The sequence below is a fragment of the Halichondria panicea genome, chromosome 3, assembly GCF_963675165.1.
Source record: "Halichondria panicea chromosome 3, odHalPani1.1, whole genome shotgun sequence".
Classification (NCBI taxonomy): Eukaryota; Metazoa; Porifera; class Demospongiae; order Suberitida; family Halichondriidae; genus Halichondria; species Halichondria panicea.
The window spans coordinates 2,238,362-2,258,547 of NC_087379.1; the positions used below are offsets into that span (position 1 = coordinate 2,238,362).

The 20,186-nt window shown below is 40.9% G+C and overlaps 2 protein-coding genes across 3 annotated transcripts; both read right to left on the bottom strand.

Annotated features, from left to right (window-relative positions):
• Positions 1-722: 722 nt before the first annotated feature.
• Positions 723-20,175, bottom strand: LOC135334371 (mucolipin-3-like). Of its 2 annotated transcripts, none has more exons than XM_064529524.1 (15): positions 20,007-20,175; positions 19,709-19,769; positions 18,774-18,975; positions 17,909-18,135; positions 17,666-17,851; positions 15,676-15,847; positions 15,442-15,520; positions 11,623-11,713; positions 11,351-11,456; positions 8,267-8,535; positions 6,940-7,173; positions 2,635-2,841; positions 1,594-1,741; positions 926-1,042; positions 723-861 (listed from the first exon to the last, which is right to left on the bottom strand). In XM_064529524.1, coding segments are annotated over exons 3-15 (2,004 nt in total). In that variant the 5' UTR covers positions 18,940-18,975; positions 19,709-19,769; positions 20,007-20,175; the 3' UTR covers positions 723-859. The 2 variants fall into 2 exon arrangements, with proteins under 2 accessions (XP_064385594.1, XP_064385595.1); XM_064529525.1 differs by having other exon boundaries at positions 19,983-20,175.
• LOC135334372 (keratin-associated protein 10-7-like) lies at positions 8,556-11,316 on the bottom strand. Its single transcript, XM_064529526.1, has one exon. The coding sequence runs from the start codon at positions 10,222-10,224 to the stop codon at positions 9,049-9,051; it is 1,176 nt and encodes a 391-aa protein (XP_064385596.1). The 5' UTR covers positions 10,225-11,316; the 3' UTR covers positions 8,556-9,048.
• Positions 20,176-20,186: the final 11 nt, after the last annotated feature.

A 20,186-nucleotide genomic window follows, 5' to 3' on the forward strand; every position in this document is an offset into this window, starting at 1 on the left:
TACCATAGTGCTGGACCCAACTGTTAAAGATCGTAAAGATTAAGCCCCTAACTAGTTGAAGCATGCAAAGACTATACCAACCCACAATCTTGTTTTCGAACTTTTTGTTACTTCAATGCACATGCTCTTCCAACCCTACTCTTCCCCATTTTTCAAAAATGCTTTTTGCACTTGTATAATAAAAAGCACCGCAGGTGCTGATGCCTCGGTGGAGATGCCAAAGCTACATAACATAAAGCTACTAATACATGTAACTGCAATAATACTCAAAGAGTGGGTAATGATCGACCATGATTATTGTTAAAAACGATCGATGCCAAAAGTTCAAGTCTAAAATTAATGGCTGCCATCAGCAGAGCCTTGCAGCTCTTTTCTCACTCTTGCAGCTACCAATAGCTAGCGTTCTAGTGCAGAGCTAACTACTAAGTAGGGTAGTAACACTCGGTAAGCAAGTTTGGCTATATGCTCTTCTGAAAAGGCTGCAATGGCATTCCAAGTAAGCAAAACTAGGCATAACTCGAGAACGAAGCATTATTTTGCAAATCCACGAATTAAAATCCAAGAAAACATGACTAGAAGCTTATAGAAACTCTTACTTGCACTTGATTCATCCTTGAGCAGCTGTAGCAGTCTACACACGCAGACAGACAGACAGACAGACACACACACAGACACAACACAATACCGTATACCTCGCTTGCGCATGCGCACCGAGGCATAAATACAAGGCACAGGATTTTATGATGAAGTAACTGCAGGATGCAACCAAAGAACGACCTTTACCAAAGTATTAACAATAACTATTTTTTCAGCAGTATGATGTAGTTCAGCAATAAATTAGAGTTCACTCTTGATACAATTCTGCAGTGATAGAAAAAGTAATGATCATATGCAGCTACAACATATACAATGTAAGCAAACTCACATGTATCAGTTGAGGGGGCGGGTTGCTCTGGAGGCTCACTGCTGCTCGGAACAGTCTCTGGGGGCAGGGCTACTAGCTCAGACTCCACCACCGAGTGAGTTTCCGGGTCATCCAGAGCTAAGGAGAAGAGAATACGTAGGTTCACTGATATGTACCCCACGTCAGACCAATGAAAGAGCATTCTATTTCCGACTAAAACTAACAAGGACTATATTACATTAAGTATTTACTACGTACATGTACATATACAGTATGTGTGAAAGATGCTTTGCAATTTCATGTACTAAGTGACTGCTTTCACATCAAACCAGTGGCGTAGCCAGGAGGTGGTAACCCCCCCCCCCCTTTTCTGGACATCTACTACTCAGCTCAGATAATGATTATCTAGCCCCCTTTTTTTCCCGAATCTTGCAGCAGTTAGCTAGATTTAGTCTCTAAACTGTGAAATTTTCTGGTTTAAATCTACAGACTAGTTCTTGTTCTTTGCTAAACTAGCTTCTTAGAAAATCAGGCCACACTCAACTAGGTAGAGAAGTTAATTATCGGGGGTGTAGCCAGGGGGGGCTCATGGTGCTCAAGCACCACCCCCTTTCTATCTGAGAATATTTCTTACAGCCAGTACAGATATGGGTATGGAAGAAGACAATGGCGATTAAAAAATAACGTACTTCTGAGGTACTCATAGGCGGCGGCAACATCATCATCAGCCAGAATAGGTTCGATGGCGTGGTGGGAGTCCAGCCTCGTTCGACCACGCCCTAGCTGGTCAGTGGCAAAGTCCTTAAGTAATCCTCGTGCTCTAAACCGCCAGTGGTCCTGTATAGTGGGTAAAAGAGTACATTTAACAACAGTCATAGTAAACGCCAATCACTACAAGTCATGTCGAATGTACATGTAATAATAATTGCTTCAGCCTAACACATTTTTAAGCTAGTACAAAGTCAGAGCAAAAAGCATACCGTATAGTAGGTAATTTTTGTGGGCAAGCTGACCTCAACGACATTTTACCCATGAAAACGTAGTCGTAGCTTACCAAAACACATGCACTGCAGTGCATGTAAAAAAGAAAACAAAGAAAAATCACTACTGATCAAGTCCGACGACTTCTTACGAAAATGAAAGCACCACAGGTGCTGATGCCTCGGTGGAGATGCCAAAGCTACATAACATAAAGCTACTAATAGCTTTTACACACATGATAAACAATTTAATTTTGCTGCATGCAAAAAACTCTTAGAGTGGGTAATGATCGACCATGATTGTTGTTAAAAACGATCGATGCCAAAAAGTTCAAGTCTAAAATTAATGGCTACATTAGCAGAGCCTTGCAGCTCTCTTCTCACTCTTGCAGCTACCTATAGCTAGCGTTCTAGTGCAGAGCTAACTACTGAGTAGAGTAGCAACACTCGATAAACAAGTTTGACTACGTGCTCTTCTAAAAAGGCTGCAATGGCATTCCAAGTAAGCAAAACTAGGCATAACTCGAGAACGAAGCATTATTTTGCAAATCCACGAATTAAAATCCAAGTAAACATGACTAGAAGCCTATAGAAACTCTTACTTGCACTTGATTCATCCTTGAGCAGCTGTAGCAGTCTACACACACACACACACAGACACACAAACACACTACCGTATACCTCGCTTGCGCATGCGCACCGAGGCATAATTACCAGCTATACGGTAGTCAATTCATGCATCACACTCACGTTAAGTGTCTCATATGTGTCTGAGATGAGAGCGATGAACACAGATAGTACAGTGTAGATGAACAGTGCCACAAAGACATAAAGATATATCTTGGAGAAGACCCACACAATGGTAGACACGTCAGACATTTGAGCGTAAGTGTTGAAAACATCGTCTCCATTGATAAGAGCAAATAGGCACTCAGAGGTTACCGTGGGGTTACGAAACTGGAGAAGAGAAACGTTCATTAGATACGTACATTGTATACACCATAAAAATGTAATGTAACTGGCCAAATGTTGACTATCAGGGGTGCATAAATGTATACTGTTGTGACTATTCCTATCACAAGGGAGCTCACTGACGCTGCCCTCAAAAAGGCAAACAAATGAGAGCACCGCAGCCTCGGTGTAGGCAACGAAGCTACATATATCATAGATAAAACAGTAAGAGGGATTGGAAACGAAAATTTTGATAAAAATTAAAAGCTCTAAAAAAGGTCGACTAAGCCACTCAGCCACTCAATGTAGTGCATGTAGTATGTATCTGAGATGTTTAGCACAGCAACTCATACAGGAGCAACAAAACCGAACCAGACTAGAGGGCATGCTGAAACATTTGAGAACAGAGTTTTAGTGGTACATGAGACATATGCACTGTGGATTAGGATCTCAGCAAAGAAGCCTAGAGTCTTAGAGAAGTATGGCTCCTGGTGTTAGGATCTAGAGAGAGCCAAGAAGCCTCCTGAGACAACAAACCCGTCACAATTCTAGCTTTCTATTGCAGTGACCCTTTTCCATTGTTCCTGGTATGGGATCACTTCAGTTGCAAATAAGTGCCTCGAATAAAAGCCACATGTGTAGCTAGCTCGTGCTTCTTAGCTTTTGCTCGCTTTTATAGAACACAACGAAGCTTTAACATTGAAATCTAACTAATACCTTGTTGGTGAAAGCTATCCATGCTGTAAACGCAGTGCTATGGCATCCAGGTTGACTCACACATTACAAACTAGAGCACTAAAGTGCAAACCCTGGGCTTAAAGATATAATGCAGTGCATGTAGTGATGTATGACTGACATGACTGAGCTGTCTAGCACAGCAACTCAGGAGCAATAAACTAAACCAGACTGGTTTTGAGAACAGAGTTTTAGTGCATGGTACATGAGACATGCACTGTAGACTAGGATCACAGTAATGAAGCCTAGAGTCTTAGAGAAGTATAGCTCCTGGAGTTAGGATCCAGAGTCAGCAAAGAAGACAACAAACCACAAAATCACAATTCTAGCTTTCTACTTAGTGACCATTTTCCATTATTCCTGGTACGGGATCACTGCAGCTGCAAGTAAGTGCCTTGAATAAAGGCCGCAGTGTAGTGTAGCTAGCTCAACGTGCAAGTTTAAGCTTCTTAGCTTTTGCTCGCTTTTATTTGACAAAGAGCTTTAACATCAAAATCTGCCACTATTATAAAGCTAATAACTGTTGTGTGAAGGCTATCCATGTTGTAATAACATTGCTATGGCATCCAGGTAAGCAGACTCACTCATTACAAACAAAGCACTAAAGTGCAAACCCTCGGCTGGTGTGATTATAAAGAAACCAGAAGAGTGATATAATACAGTGATGTAGTGATGTTATTATCATGTATGACTTAACTGTCGAGCAATACTGAAAACTAAACCAGACTGGAGGCATGCTGAAACATTTGAGAACAGGTAGTAGTGCTATATATATACAGTGCATCGAGTAGATTACCACAAATTTGTGAGTAGCTGTACTTAAATGTAAATATCTTTCGATTGGAACGTTTCTAAGAAATTGTGCTGATACCAATGTGTAGGTGAATGACCAAGCTACAACATACTCAAAAATGTTTCCATGGAAACATAAGGTGGTGGGTTTGTGTTGATTAATAGAACAACAACAAATTGCTATAGTGGGTAATCGGTTAGAGTAATAAAACAGTAATCTTGTACAGCTAAGGTCTTAGACTTCATCACATAATTGTTCAATGGTTTAGGTATCCTGACCATCCCTTTATGGGTCTTACATATTTTCACAGTGTCTATAATTCATGATTTACTGGTTTTTAGGTACACTTTTGGTTAGAGTAATGTCTTCTGAAAATTGTATAGCTTAGCTTTATAAGTTCTCTGGTAAGTTTACAAATAAATGGGCTACATTTTGATACCAAAAACATCCTCTATGCTTATTCCATTGTTGAGATACATGTACACGGAAAAACGACATATTCTACTATTTTCTACTGTTTTGATGACATCACAAGCTGCTAACCACAAATCGACGACACTCTAATTAACCACATCTTTTTCCTATTATAGCAAAAAAACCACATAAGTGGGCGTACAATAACTGTACGCCCACTCTTAATTAAGTTTGTAAAACAGCATTGGTTTGTGGTTTGCAGCTGCTGATGTTTCCACCTTATGTTTCCATGGAAACATTTTTGAGTACAGTGCAACAACCAAAGAGAGTAGAACTTTTGATTTTTTACGTTTTTGTGAATATCTTCTAAACTAAACGTGATTGGAACAATTTGAGTGCAGGTACTGAAAGTTCAACTCTTGGCGCTTCCATTGGACCACCACCTGTTACATCATATGACATCATTACTCCAAGATGGCTGCTACAATATGTGTACATTGAAAATATGTTAGGCATGAAACTATCTTATATGTTTGAGTTAAGATCTGAAATTTGTTATGCAAGTACTTCATTACCTTGCGCATCTTTTGAGCTCTTACGAAAGTGCAGGCTACTAGTAAGTTCTGAGATATACAAAGTTTTGTAAATTTATAGTGCCAAATGTGTTAGGCATTGATTTTTCGAGTTCATGCTAGTTAAGGTCTGATTTTTGGAGAGCATGTACTCCAATAGTATACTTTTCATTTGTACTAACTTACAGGAGCTAGACCAGTCTCTTCTTTGCTAGAGCGGCCCTTCTTGTCAAAAATGGTGATTTTCTTGGTTTCTGTTGCGTAGTAGTGTAAATTGCCGCGCCCCTGTGACACATTATGACTGATTAACTGGGTGTAGTTGCAGGTTAGACATCACATGAGCTTGGATGTAGCAAATAAAGACAAGATGATTTGTGATGTCACAAATCAATGAATATCATTGCTTACGTCAGCAAAAACGGGCAAAGAGCAGCAAAATGGAGCAAAATCACCATTTTTGACAAGAAGGGCCGCTCGAGCCAAGACAGAACTCTTTCAGCTACTGTGAGTTAGTACACACGAAAAGTATACTATTGGAGTACATGCTCTCCAAAAATCAGACCTTAACTAGCATGAACTCGAAAAATCAATGCCTAACACATTTGGCACTATAAATTTACAAAACTTTGTATATCTCAGAACTTACTAGTAGCCTGCACTTCCGTAAGAGCTCAAAAGATGCGCAAGGTAATGAAGTACTTGCATAACAAATTTCAGATCTTAACTCAAACATATAAGATAGTTTCATGCCTAACATATTTTCAATGTACACATATTGTAGCAGCCATCTTGGAGTGATGATGTCATATGATGTAACAGGTGGTGGTCCAATGGAAGCGCCAAGAGTTGAACTTTCAGTACCTGCACTCAAATTGTTCCAATCACATTTAGTTTAGAAGATATTCACAAAAACGTAAAAAATCAAAGTTCTACTCTCTTTGGTTGTTGCACTGTATGTTGTAGCTTGGTCATTCACCTACACATTGGCATCAACACTATTTCTTAGAAATGTTCCAATCAAATATATTTACATTTAAGTACAGCTACTCACAAATTTATGGTAATCTACTCTCTAAGCTGGATGCACTGTATGCACTGTGGATTAAGATTCTCAGAGAAGTATGGCTCCAGATACTGCATGGAGTAGGATCCCAGAATCAGCTAACAGAGACAACATTAAGCAGCAGGAGCTATAATTCTAGCTTTCTACTTTAGTGACCCTATTCCATTGTTCCTGGTACAGGATCACTTCAGCTGTAAACTAGAGCACTAAAGTGCAAACCCTCGGCTGGTGACATGATACTAAAAAAACCAGAGGAATGATATAATGCAGTGCGTGTAGCATGCCTATGACTAGCACAGCAACTCAAGAGCAATAAAACTAAACTAACAACGTACATGCATGAGACATGCACTGTGGACTGGGATCACAGCAAAGAAGCCTGGAGTCTTAGACTAAGAGAAGTATGGCTCCACTAATTTCAGAAAACGTTACTAAAAGCCTATAGAAACTCTTACTTGCACTTCATTTATCACTGAGCAGCTGTAACAGTCTACACACACTCACAATAAAAAGCCACTCTAACCAACCTTAGGATGGTAGGGTCCGAGTACGAGCCAGCCGAGCAGTAGGAATGAGATGTAAAGGATTCCAACACACACTCCAAAACGCAGCACACTAGGCATCGCCACTTTGAGTGTGATGAGCAATATGTTGTATGTTTCCATATATCTGAGGAACCTCAAGATTCCACACCACTGGCCAAACACAGCCAGTCCCAGGATGATACTTGTGATGTCCACTAAATCTGTCGAGTCGGGGTTCTGTGTGTGTGTGTGCGTGTGTGAGCTGAAAAGTTGTAATTAGAGACACTAGTTTTATCTGCTAGACTACGAGTACGAGTTCAACCGCTTCCCTTACAGAGGGGCTGTAAAACCACAATTAAGGAAAGTATATACTAGTGTGTGTGTGTGTGTGTGTGTGTGTGTGTGTGTGTGTGTGTGTGTGTGTGTGTGTGCGTGTACGTGTCTGTGTGCGTGCGTGCATGTGTGGTGTGTGTGCAGAGGGCAAATAAAGTTTGAAAGCAGGTAAACCAGGTAGTACACCTAAACAAAAACCATATACATGTAGCAACTGATTACCCTCTTGTTCTGTTGCATCACGTCCTAGACCCCGAACAATTATAACTATACCATTTATACCCTTTGTCTTACAAGTTTTGCTTACACGTATACTAGTGAAAAAACTTCCGCTCTAGATAAACTCTGCAAAAAAACAAAAAATAAACATACCCACTTGCTAATTATACAACCAGAGCAACCAGTGCAACATTGTATATGCTCAGTAAAATAATGACATCACAACGAACGGATTGAAGGAAGTAGATAGAAAGTTCAATTGAAGGTTTCTAGCCCATCGGATATAGCATTCTCGATAGCTACCCTTAGCCTGCTATATTAACAAAAGACTCACAGCCTGCAGCAGTGTGGATGACAATCGTCTGAACAGAGTGAAAGCTGACAGTATGGACAGGCCATGCCTATTTAACACTAACTGGTGAAAGTCTACTATACTACTGCTACTGAAGAAAATAGCTGTACAACAAACCTACACAGCTCTGTCTCTAGCTAGCTAGCTAGGCTAGCTACATGCATATAGCTCGATCTGTGTATGACTTTTAGGATGTTTTCTCAGATGAATTCAGTATTATAGGAAATTTTCTGGGAAAAAATATCCAATAATTTTGCGCATGCGCAAGCAGTCTGTAGCAGGCCTTCTTTTCTCTTGAAGGCCGGTGAAGGAGGCTACCCATGCATGTACTTCCCATGTAGATCTAATCAACTAGTGTCTAAGGTATGACAGCCCTTGGTATATGACAATCAACAGCAATAGACTTCACTTAAAATGCAAACTCACCAGATAAACAATGACTAGTTTCATGATAGAGCCAACAATGACCATCACATTGCTGATGGTGATCATTACCAACCAGCCATCAATCAGCGGCCAGAAATGCTTCACTTTCAGTTTCCAATTGAATTTTTGAATGAAGAAAGAGTGAACAGTTTTAGAGAGCAACACAGAAGAAGTGAGTGAGCGAAGACACAGGATAATGGAAATGACAGTTATAATGATGACAATAGCATCCACAGTCGTTGAGCCAGCATCAGCAAACACAAATGAATCTGTATAGGAACAAACAAAGTCAATGGTAGACATTTGTAGTCACTAGTGCATGTAGCTTCAAATTCAATGAAAGCACCACGGGTGCTGATATCACGGTGGATGTGTCAAAGCTATACATGTTATGGGTAGGTGGCAGGAGTAAAGTGTATCCAAATAGAGAAATGTAATTAAGCCTAAAGTGGGTGTGGTTGTACATTTATGTGTGTGTTGATTCTGTGCATGCGCAATCTCAAATGTCGTGTGTGTCCTCTGTGTCTGTTGTGTCTGCTGTGTCCGCTGTGTCTGCTGTGTCCTCTGTGTCTGTTGTGTCCGCTGTGTCTGCTGTGTCCTCTGTGTCTATTGTGTCGGTTGTGTCTGCTGTGTCTGCCGCATGCTGCATGTGTCCTCTGTATCGGTTGTGTCCTCTGTGTCTGCTGTGTCCTCTGTGTCTGCTGTGTCCTCTGTGTCTGATGTGTCCTCTGTGTCAGTTGTGTCCTCTGTGTCTGATGTGTCTGCTGTGTCCTCTGTGTCGGTCAGTGTGTCCTCTGTTTCTGCATGCTGTGTCCTCTGTGTCTGTTGTGTCCTCTGTGTCGGTTGTGTCTGTTATGTCCTCTGTGTCTGCTGTGTCTGTTGTGTCTCTGTGCCTGCTGTGTCTGTTGTGTCCTCTGTGTCTGCTGTGCCTGCTGTGTCCCCTGTGACTGCTGTGTCTGCTGTGTCCCCTGCATGTGACTGCTGTGCATGCCTGCTGTGGCTGTTGTGTCCTCTGTGTCCTCTGTGTCTGTTGTGTCCTCTGTGTCTGTTGTGCCTGCTGTGCCTGTTGTGTCCTCTGCATGTGTGCAGGCACAGAGGACACAACAGACACAGCAGACACAACAAACACAGAGGACACAGCAGACACGGAGGACACAACAGACACAGCGGACACAGCAGGCACAGAGGACACAACAGACACAGAGACACAGAGGACACAGCAGACACGACGACACAGCAGGCACAGAGGACACAACAGATCGACACAGCGGACACAATATGCAGACACAGCAGGCACAACAGACACAGCAGACACATGCAGGCGACACAACGAACACAATAGACACAGTGGACACAGCAGACACAGCAGGCACAGAGACACAGAGGACACAACAGATACAGCAGGCACAGCAGATACAGAGACACATGCAGTGGACACAGCAGGCACAGCAGACACAGAGAACACAGCAGACACAGCGGACACAGCAGGCACAGAGGACACAACGGACACAGTAGGCACAGAGACACAGAGGACACAACAGACACAGCAGCCATGCATGCACAGAGGACACAGCAGGCACAGCAGACACAGAGGACACAGCAGGCACAGAGGACACAACGGACACAGCAGGCACAGAGACACAGAGGACACAGCAGGGATACAGAGGACACAACTGACACAGGAGGCACAGCAGACACAGAGGACACAGAGACACAACAGACACAGAGGACACAGCAGGCACAGCAGACACAGTGGACACAGAGGACACAACAGACACAGCAGACACAGAGAACACAACAGACACAGAAGACACAACAGATACAGCGAACACAGAGGACACAACAGGCACAGCAGATACAGTGGACATGCACAGAGGACACAACAGACACAGAGGACACACCAGACACAGAGGACACAACAGACACAGAGGACACACCAGACACAGAGGACACAACATGCAGACACAGAGGACACAACAGACACAGCAGACACAGCAGGCAGACACAGCAGCAAGAGTGAGAAGAGAGCTGCAAGGCTCTGCAGACGGCAGCCATTAATTTTAGACTTAGACTTTTGGCATCAATCGTTTTTAACAACAATCATGGTCGATCATTACCCATGCACTCTTTGAGTTTGCATGCATGATTGTAATTATTGGGCTGCTATTAGTAGCTTTATGTTATGTAGCTTTGGCATGCATCTCCACCGAGGCATCAGCACCTGTCTCCACCGAGGCATCAGCACTGCTGATGCCTCGGTGGAGATGCCAAAGCTACATAACATAAAGCTATACTAATATACTGAGCTTTTATACACATGATAAACAAATTAATTTTGCTGCATGCAAAAAGTCAGAGAGTGGGTAATAATCGACCATGATTGACAGATCTTTGTTAAAAACGATCGATGCCAAAAGTTTAAGTCTAAAATTAATGGCTGCATTAGCAGAGCCTTGCAGCTCTCTTCTCACTCTTGCAGCTACCAATAGCTAGTGTTCTAGTGCAGAGCTAACTACTGAGTAGAGTAGCAACACTCGGTAAACAAGCTTGGCCACGTGCTCTTCTGAAAAGGCTGCAATGGCATTCCAAGTAAGCAAAACTAGGCATAACTCGAGAACGAAGCATTATTTTGCAAATCCATGAATTAAAATCCAAGTAAACATGACTAGAAGCCTATAGAAACTCTTACTTGTACTTGATTCATCCTTAATTGAGCAGCTGTAACAGTCTACACACACACAGACACACAGACACACAAACACACTACCGTATACCTCGCTTGCGCATGCACACCGAGGCATAAAAATGAAGAAAAGTCCCCCAAGAGGGAATCAAAGCCACGCCTTATCTATATCATGTGTTCTATACAAAGCCACTACCCTAACCACTAAGCCATAACAGTCTACACAGATACACACAAACACACTACCATATACCTTGCTTGCACATGCACACCGAGGCATATTAACAGCCAAACACAATTATAGCACACAAAATGACTTCTCTTTCAATGCATAATTGGACAGTTGCTGTATCTGTGATATTGTGAAAACCTATACATGCACGCATGTATGTTTTCATTACCCATATTTGTGATGATTTTCTTTGAGCTATCACATGCTCTTGCTTTAGTGACCACACTCATGTCCACTGGCATGATTCCCTTATCATGATTGTTGACGATGTGAAACTATAGGGAGGATAATATGTATAATACAAAGTTGTTACATGCACTATACTCGTAGGCTCAGAGATTTTTAAAGCTATTGCCAAAGTTAAGGCATCTCAGACTATACATTTCAGACAAGCCCTTACTGAGTTGCAAAGCTAGACTATCAAAGAGTAAACACACGTACGGAGATATTAAACTGGAAGCACTTTGCCACTTTTTCATGCTCAAGTCGACGGGCAGAAGTTATGACCAGGTCCATGTTGATTTCAGCAACACTGAGCATATATATACATGTATGTGTATGAAGGGAGGACAAAAATAATGCCTAATGGGAATGCATGAATGCATCTGAACTCAGATGTATAACTGTTTACAGTAAAGCCTGTCAATTAACCTCAACATATTTATGAAAGGAACCCTATAATCCTGGCTTTTTGACACAACTATATAATATACTGTAAAATGCACATATATATATTTGACGTTATATACTATTGGACCATTTCACATTTTACCCCCACATATTTATATATATAATAGTTATAGGCTGAGTCCAAGGTCTCTATGGGGTTTTGAGACCCGAAGGCTCGAGGCTGTAGCATCTCGAGCGTAGCGAGGGTGCTACTAAGGGCCTAAGGGTCTCAAAACTCCATAGTGACCGTTGGACGAGGCCTATATAACTGATTTAGAATAGTGCTAAGCAAGCTAAGCTATTATTAACACAAAGAAGACTCTGTTTCTACACCCCTCAAGCAGCATTAAAGCTTTGCTCTGCATGGCTAGTCTAAATAAAAAAAACTCACACTGAAGGCAGTTTGTCATGTTTCCGTCTCTTGCATAGCGAAAATGGTTAATAGAAAGTTGCTATTCTACTTAGTAGTTAGCTCTGCACTATAGAGCACTAGCTATTGGTAGCTGCAAGAGTGAGATTAAAGCTACAAAGCGGCACTGCAGAACACAAAGACTTTTAAAAATTAATTTTTAATGATGCATTGCATCATCGTTACTGTGACTTCAACATAAACTGTGTGTATACTTGTGCATGTATAAAATAGATGTTGCTAAGCATTCCATGTATGATTGTATGTATCATGTAAAAAATGTTAAATGCATGTAGTGAACATAATTATAATGGGCCTCCATAGAAGACCTCTGAATGACTGAGAGGTCTCTATGAGAAATAAAGGACCTCCAAGTAACCAATCAGATTGCACCATTTGTGACAAGTAAATAATAGTTAGATACTGTTTAGGAGGTATCTATGGGAATTATAAGCCCAAAGGCCTGCTGTAGTATCCCGAGCGAAGCGAAGGTACTACGAGTGCCTGCGGGCTTATAATTCCGATAGATACCTCCTAAACAGTATCTAACGAGTTTAGTTGCTAGGTTCATTTCAAAAACTAACCGAAAGAATGGACGCGGACGAAGACCTAGGCCTAGACAAGCTCTTTGCTGAAGAAGTACTCGGCATAATAATGACCGAGCCCATAGACCCCGCCCTCTACGACATAAATGTGGAGGCGGAGCTGGCTACTAGAACAAAGAAAGGAGGAGGAGCCAACAGAGCCTGCACAATCTTCTCTACCTAACTCAAAGCGAATGAAGCAAAGTGTCTGCAGGCCTCTTTGTAGTAATCTGGTTCTTAATATCAACTTCGTTTAATCAAGTAGAATCTTTTTAGAATAGAACGCACATGTGCTTACAAAAATTACTGACTAAGATTACTAAAGAATACAACATAGAAAGTTCTAGAACATAATAATTAATCTAAAGTTCAATATCTACAATAACAGAATCAGTCAGTCTCACAAGCTACTAATTAGCTTCACAACACTCTTATCACGGCAGGTGCAGTGTACAGTTTGGATAGTGATATCTGCATAAGGTGAATAATTAGAATGGAAATCCCGGGATTGACCTGTTCAAGGATGCTTGTTTTGCTGACTTTCGAGTGTGCCTAGACTCCGAAATGAAGCGCTTGCAGAGAGCTGGACTAGGGTCACAAAAGAAGGCTGAACCTCTAATACATACTCCGTGCAACTGCTGCTACTAGACTCTACAAGGCTGGAGTGGACGAACAAATGATAATGGAAACAACTGGACACCGAAGCTTGGAAGGAGTTCGCAGCTACAAGAGAACTTTTGAGTGTCAAAAGAAGTCAGTTTCAGACATCCTCAACATAAAGCCAATTAACATACTGGCACACACTGATCACTCACAGATGGCAGTGCAACAGAACTCGCAAACCAACTGCTGTCAATTTATGCCTCCAAACTTTAACTTTAGTGCCTGCAACGTTATACCATCAATCTCTCTATGCCTACATCCAACAACCAACGTATTAACAGTGACTGAACATTATAATTTTTTGTCATTACCAAAAACAGAACAGTTACAGTGCCTTCAGCTTTGAGAGTAAATTTAACCACAGAGTGAGTAGTTGTACTTAAATATGTATCTCAAGATTGGAACATTTCTAAAAAATTGTGCTGATACCATTGTGTAGGTGAATAAATAAGCTACAACCTTATTTGAAAATATTTCCCCAAAAGTTGTTGTAGTGGGAAATCATTTTAGGTAAAAATAGGAGTGATCGTAAAATATATGTGTAACATAAAATATCTCCGGAACTAAAGTATTTCTGGACAACTTTTTTGTATCAAAAGATAGAAAATTTATTAACGATTAATGTGCAAAAACAATTAGACCTTAGCCGACAAATTTGCTTGAGTTCCATCGCTAAGCGAAAAGGCACCTAAAATATCCCATAATTGAGTATTAATCAGTACGTGTACTTATTTAAGCTATACGTAACCATGCATATGTTAGCTAAACTATTCAGGAATGTTGTGCCAAAGTTCCATACCTTAGCCGAAAACAATTGGTCTTTTCCATCGCTAAGCAATTGTCCACTATAGAAAAATGTTGGTGTTTTATAAACCACCACATACCCACCACCTTTGGTTGCCATGGAAATATTTTTGGATATGTTTTAGATAATTTGTTCACCAACACAATGGTATCATCATATTTTCTTAGAAATGTTCCAATCTCAAAATATTTACATTTATGTACTAACACGTACCAAATTGCGTTTATTTACTCTATAGACTAAAGGCACTGTACTTCTCATTGTTTTTATCTACAAAAAACATGTTTGAAAAACACAAAAATTAATAATGAATGGTTGTTGTGAACATGAAAATTACAGGTTTATATGAGAATTTACAGGTTAATATGGGAAATATAAACCCTGTACTGACCAATCAGATTGCTGGATTCTGGGCTACTAGTAACTAAATATTTGTATATACACATATACACACATTTCCCTCCACGTACACACACAGACACACACACAGCGTACATCCATGGTTCAAAATAATATATCGGTATAAGCAGTCTCAGCTATAAAATCGTTGCATATTAATTTATGCTCTCATGCAACTTCTATATACACAGCATGCATGTACGTATGTCAATCTATTTAGGCCACCTTTTTATTAGAGTCACCAGGTGGTCTGCCCTATATAAGATGACGCCACTAAGACAACTACTATTAAACGGCTACGCTACTAAACGAATATCAAAGTAGATTACAATCACAAAGACTAAAGTAGTTTACATTATTATTATTATATCGGCACACACACATTTTTCTACTGGAGGTTGAACTAACGAGGACGGTATCAACACAATTATAATACGTACCTGAAGAGCTAGTATACTCTCTGTGTCTAACACATCGCAAATAAAAATGCAGCCAAATATTATTACAGCAGGCTTTATTTCAGTGCGGGTTAGTGAATAATTTTCCTCTCACTTGAAAGTTCTGCCATCCGCCTGGAGCAAGCAATTTCCTTGTCGATCACCAGCTTGATAAAATTATATGCAATCACCCAAAATATTTGGAACCTTTAGTTTCACCCACTTAAAGCAAAATCCTGAAAGAAACCCCGTTACAGTACTGTAGTCAGTAGCCAGTTATAATGGATGACTTACTTTGGCAGATCTAATTGTATTTTCTCCCAGTTCAGGGCATCGTTGATAGGGTCAGAGGTGTTGAGAATATTATACCTATCTGTGTGCAGGGAAAGAGTGTATATATATATATGACCTTAACTCACGATAGAATCAAAAAGTTATATTATCATCATGGTTACAATTATTATGTACTAACTGTACCTGCACGTATTATACACAATATAATTATAGAGGTTACTGGCTATTGACCACCTGTGATAATATTCAGGGAAACGTTGTACAGTAGAAAGGTGGAGTCAATCACTCCAGACTCGTGTCTACGAATACTGAGGTGTATATGTGGCATTATCGAGTGGTTGGTAGCATTCAATAGTTCCCATTGGTATCCATAGGTACCCACAGCAACATGCTCCAGGTGGAAAAACTGCAACAGTTACAGTGCAATACATAACAGTGATCAGCTTATAGTAATTGTAGGGTATGCGCATGGCTAGCCTCGATACCTATTGCAGGGGTGATAGTGCGCATGCGCTTCAAATTATCCAGAATATGGGTAATCGTACCACGAACGTAAAACCTTAGTAAATTATACCGGAAATTAGTCCGTTTACTAAGAATATGTTCCGTAATACTTTATCTTAAGACTGAGTTCTGTGAAGCTGTGGCTTATGCCGGGTATTGCATGCGTTGGTCTAGAAGGCTTAAACACTAGTTTTAAGACAGAAGAGGCTCTCATATACGTCTAGGATGGTCCTATAGCCGGGTTGTCTTTGCGAGTAGCAGTTTGAGGCACCATACACTTCCCATAGCCTGTACAGATCCAAGGTAAGACATCCTGACCATACAACCGTCATAGAGGTAGATGAGAGCCTCTTCTGGCTTCAGACTAATGTGAAAGCCTTCTGGAACAACGCAATAGAGAACTATAAGCTGATGTTACAAAGATAGAAAATGGATGAGAGAAGAAAAAGGGGATTCCCCAGATTCTGATGAATAAACTAACACATGCGCACTATCACCCCTGCAATAGGTACCAGGCCGTATTTTAATCAGCCTGGAATCGAGGCTAGCGCATGGCTATCAAATAAAGGGAAGTGATGCGTTTCAGAGGCAATTGGTCACGATAAATTAAGATTCCTAAGATTCACGTGAGCTTATGTTTTCTAAGTAAAAACTCCAAACTCATCCAAACCGCTGAGTCGGCACTTTTTATCTACTTTATCCCATTAGCTCGTTTATTAACATCTCCTGTTAGTTTATGAGTCGTAGTAGTTTAACACCATGATTGCTATACCTGCTACATCAAGAAAGGAGTCAAAGAACGAAGGAAGTGCAGCAACAACTCAAAGTTTGTGGTTTCTGGCTCATTGCTTCTAGTACGACTATGCTACTCACTTTCTAGTGTCACTGAGCATTGTTAGCATCATTTACTACTAGTATAGAGAGCTACAATCATTTGCAGTATGTTAGCTTAGCTAGAATAGCTACTTTCTCCGTAAGTTTCCGTATATCTTCACCGTGCACGCACATTCCTCCATGAAACATTATGAGTCATGACCAACCTCCTCTGATGCATTTATATGTAACTATAACAGCCATCAATATGTAACCCCTTGGATAAAGTGCTGTTCTACTACTCAACATCTGAATCGATCTAAGCTGCATGGTTATGAGTAGCCTCGAGACCACGCCGATTAAAATACGGCCTGGTCTCTATTGCATGGGTGATAGTGCACATGCGCAAACTGAGTTACCCAGAATCTGGGTAGCTCGTATACTTTATAGTAAACCTTTGTAAAATTATACCGTAAACTAGTTTCTTTACTACTTTCTTTCCGTACAAATACTTGTCTCCTGTGAAGCTGTGGCTTACGCTCTCTATTGCATTGTCGAGAAGGCTGTGGCCCTCTATGGTGTTGTCGAGAAAGCTTGCACACTAGTCTGAAGCCAGAAGAAGCTCTCATTTGTACAGAAAACCAAGTTTAAAACATCACGACCATCCAACCATCATAGAGGTAGATGAGAGCCTCTTCTGGTTTCAGACTAGTGTGCAAGCCTTCTCGACAACACCATAGAGGGCCACAGCTAGCTAGCTAGGCTATAAAGCTTCATATACATAGTAGATAGTACATGGGCGTGTATGGACCACGCCTATGATTAATTAACTATGCAATAGAGACCAGGCCGACTAGGCCGTATTTTAATCGGCCTGGTCTCGAGGCTAGGTTAAGAGTGACCCCACCTGGAAGGCTGTGTGGTTGAGCTGCTGGAACAGTTCCTCATTGGTATAGAGGACTCTTATTGGACTGGGCAGAGGGTTGGAAAATGCAGGCTTAGCAGGGTTAATCACAAGCAGCTGTACAAACGTGTTCTTGTTGGCTTGTAGAAAATCCGTTACAGCATATTTTGAGTTTGCAAACAGGACCAGCTGCACCATAATTATAGATGAGTATAATTTCAAAATTAAATATGCAACTTAACATACCTGCGTTGTCACTAGAATAATACTTAACACCTGGACTAATAATTTCCCTGGAAACTGCTTTTTTGTTGGATGGTTCCATTTCTCGAAAGGGTTCATGAAGTGGTACTGCAGTTTCTCCTTCATGTGATTAATATCCATATCCTCTTCGGAGGAGATTGGTACGTGCTCCCGACCATATTTACAGTCAAAACAGGACCCAAGAGTTAGGTTATACAAGACCTGGAGTGCTGTGTGCATGTATTAATAACACAGTTGTGTTGAATTTCACATAATAATGGCATTTAATATGCAGTGAGAATTAACTACCCTCTTACTTTTGTCTAGTCTCCTATCAGCTAAAAAAAAGTCTGACATAACTCACAGTACTACATCACGTGATAGACAATGATTGGTGGTTTTTTTACTCACATGCTAGCCTGCGGGTAGCCTCTAGGCTACCCACAGGCATGCAGTCTATTTATGACAAAGCATATCACTAGTGATCCACTAATTTAACCACACACCTACACATGAGGTCACCTACAATGTAGTCTCGTTCCCAGGCCGATTTTTCTTTAGTTGAAAAATACTAGTTGGCTACATAATTATAGCGACTATACGTACATTACATTGGCCTAGTGTTATTTTAGAGACAAACAAGGCTGGGAACGAGGCTAGTGATTACCTAACCTCAACACAGCAACCAGTTATGTCGGGTCTTGCACAATGGTTAGACACAGATACCTCTACCAGAGGAGGCCAGCACTTAGTATAACAATATTATATTATACACTTTATTTCCTCTGCCTCCACACTAAGGCTGGTGTGTTAAGGGTGCAATTTTAAGACCTATTCTTCCAAACACAGATATCAGAAACTTTCTTACTTCTTGTGCAACACTCGGCAAGTGTTAGTTCTTCGTCTGATTCCCTGCTCCTGAGGGTGTCTATGCTATTTGGGGGGTCCAACATGTCACCCTCCTCGTCAGAGCCAGTAGTGCCATAATTAGTTGAGAACGTAGCACCTTTCCTTTTGGACATCTCAAATGACATGAGTGATGCTCATACAGTACAAGGTTTAATCAGTGTCTGTATTGAAAGATAAAGGTGAAAGACCGTTCGAAATATAAAGTTCCACTTTTATAAATATCTACTAGACTGTGCAATGCATTCGTATGATGCTAGATACAGATATGGCCGCCAGGTGGCACATAAACAGAAAATAAGGTCGAACAAAAATTCTAGTTTGGCGCCAGAGGAGGCTGGAGCCACTAGACCTTAGCTATTTCAGGTCACTAATTGGATTTCTCCAAACTTCTCTTCCAGACTACTTCAAGCCTAGTTTTTAGTGTCTGTAAGTTTAAAACGTTATTTTGCAGAGAGGGGGGGGGGGGGTCAATTTTGCTCAGAAGCAAAGATACAATCAAAAGTCTTGTTCTTGTACTAGCCTCGATGTCATCGAGCGGCTTGTTCTCGAGGTTGCCGCACAGCCAGCTTTGATACTTATATCTCTGCTTCTGAGCAAAATTGGCAAAAATAAAATTGACCCCCCCCCCCCCCCCCCCTGCAAAATAACGTTTTAAACTTACAGACACTAAAAACTAGGCTTGAAGTAGTCTGGAAGAGGAGTTTGGAGAAATCCAATTAGGAACCTGAAATAGCTAAGGTCAAGAGGTTCCAGCCTCCTCTGGTTTGGCGCTTCAATATATTAGAGTGGCACTTAGCAATAGAACGTAGGTATAGTAGATCTAGCAGTTTCATGAGCCTATAACAGATCAATTGTATGTATAGCCTCGATTTCAGGCAGTGTTACAATAATTACCTATAAGCCCCAGGCCAATTGTGGAGTAATTTTTGAACTTGGTACTTCTAGTAGGGTGGTGCTGTAATCAAAAGAGATGATAGTAAAGACATTGCGTAAATAGCTATAGATCCACATTATCATTAAAAATATTGATATTGTACATGTTTTCACTACACTTGAAATCCATCACAATGCATGAAAGACAATCACAAAGACTATAGATTTAATCATAGATAATAGAGCATAGATATGACAGGTTTAATAGACAGGGCCTACTTAGGGGCTTACGTACAATAAGACCAGAAAAGAGTTTCACCTGCACCACCACAGATATACTGTACTGATATCTCTGCTTCTACCCGAGGGGCCGGCAACGAGGGAAATCTCGTACAGCCCAACTTGAAATCAATAGAAATCAATAGAAATCAAGCATAGAAATCTGAAATCTTCTATGAAATCTCGAATGAAATCTTGAGCAAGGCTATAAACCACGCCT

Coding starts and splice junctions, on each gene's coding strand:
- LOC135334372 (XM_064529526.1), bottom strand. CDS start 10,224: ATGTTGTGTCCTCTGTGTCTGGTGTGTCCTCTGTGTCTGTTGTGTCCT.
- LOC135334371 (XM_064529524.1), bottom strand. CDS start 18,939: ATGTCATTTGAGATGTCCAAAAGGAAAGGTGCTACGTTCTCAACTAAT. Junction 18,136..18,773: donor TGCCGAGTGTTGCACAAGAA/GTAAGAAAGTTT, acceptor ACATGCACACAG/CACTCCAGGTCTTGTATAAC. Junction 8,536..11,350: donor GAAAATCATCACAAATATGG/GTAATGAAAACA, acceptor GTTCCTATACAG/ATTCATTTGTGTTTGCTGAT.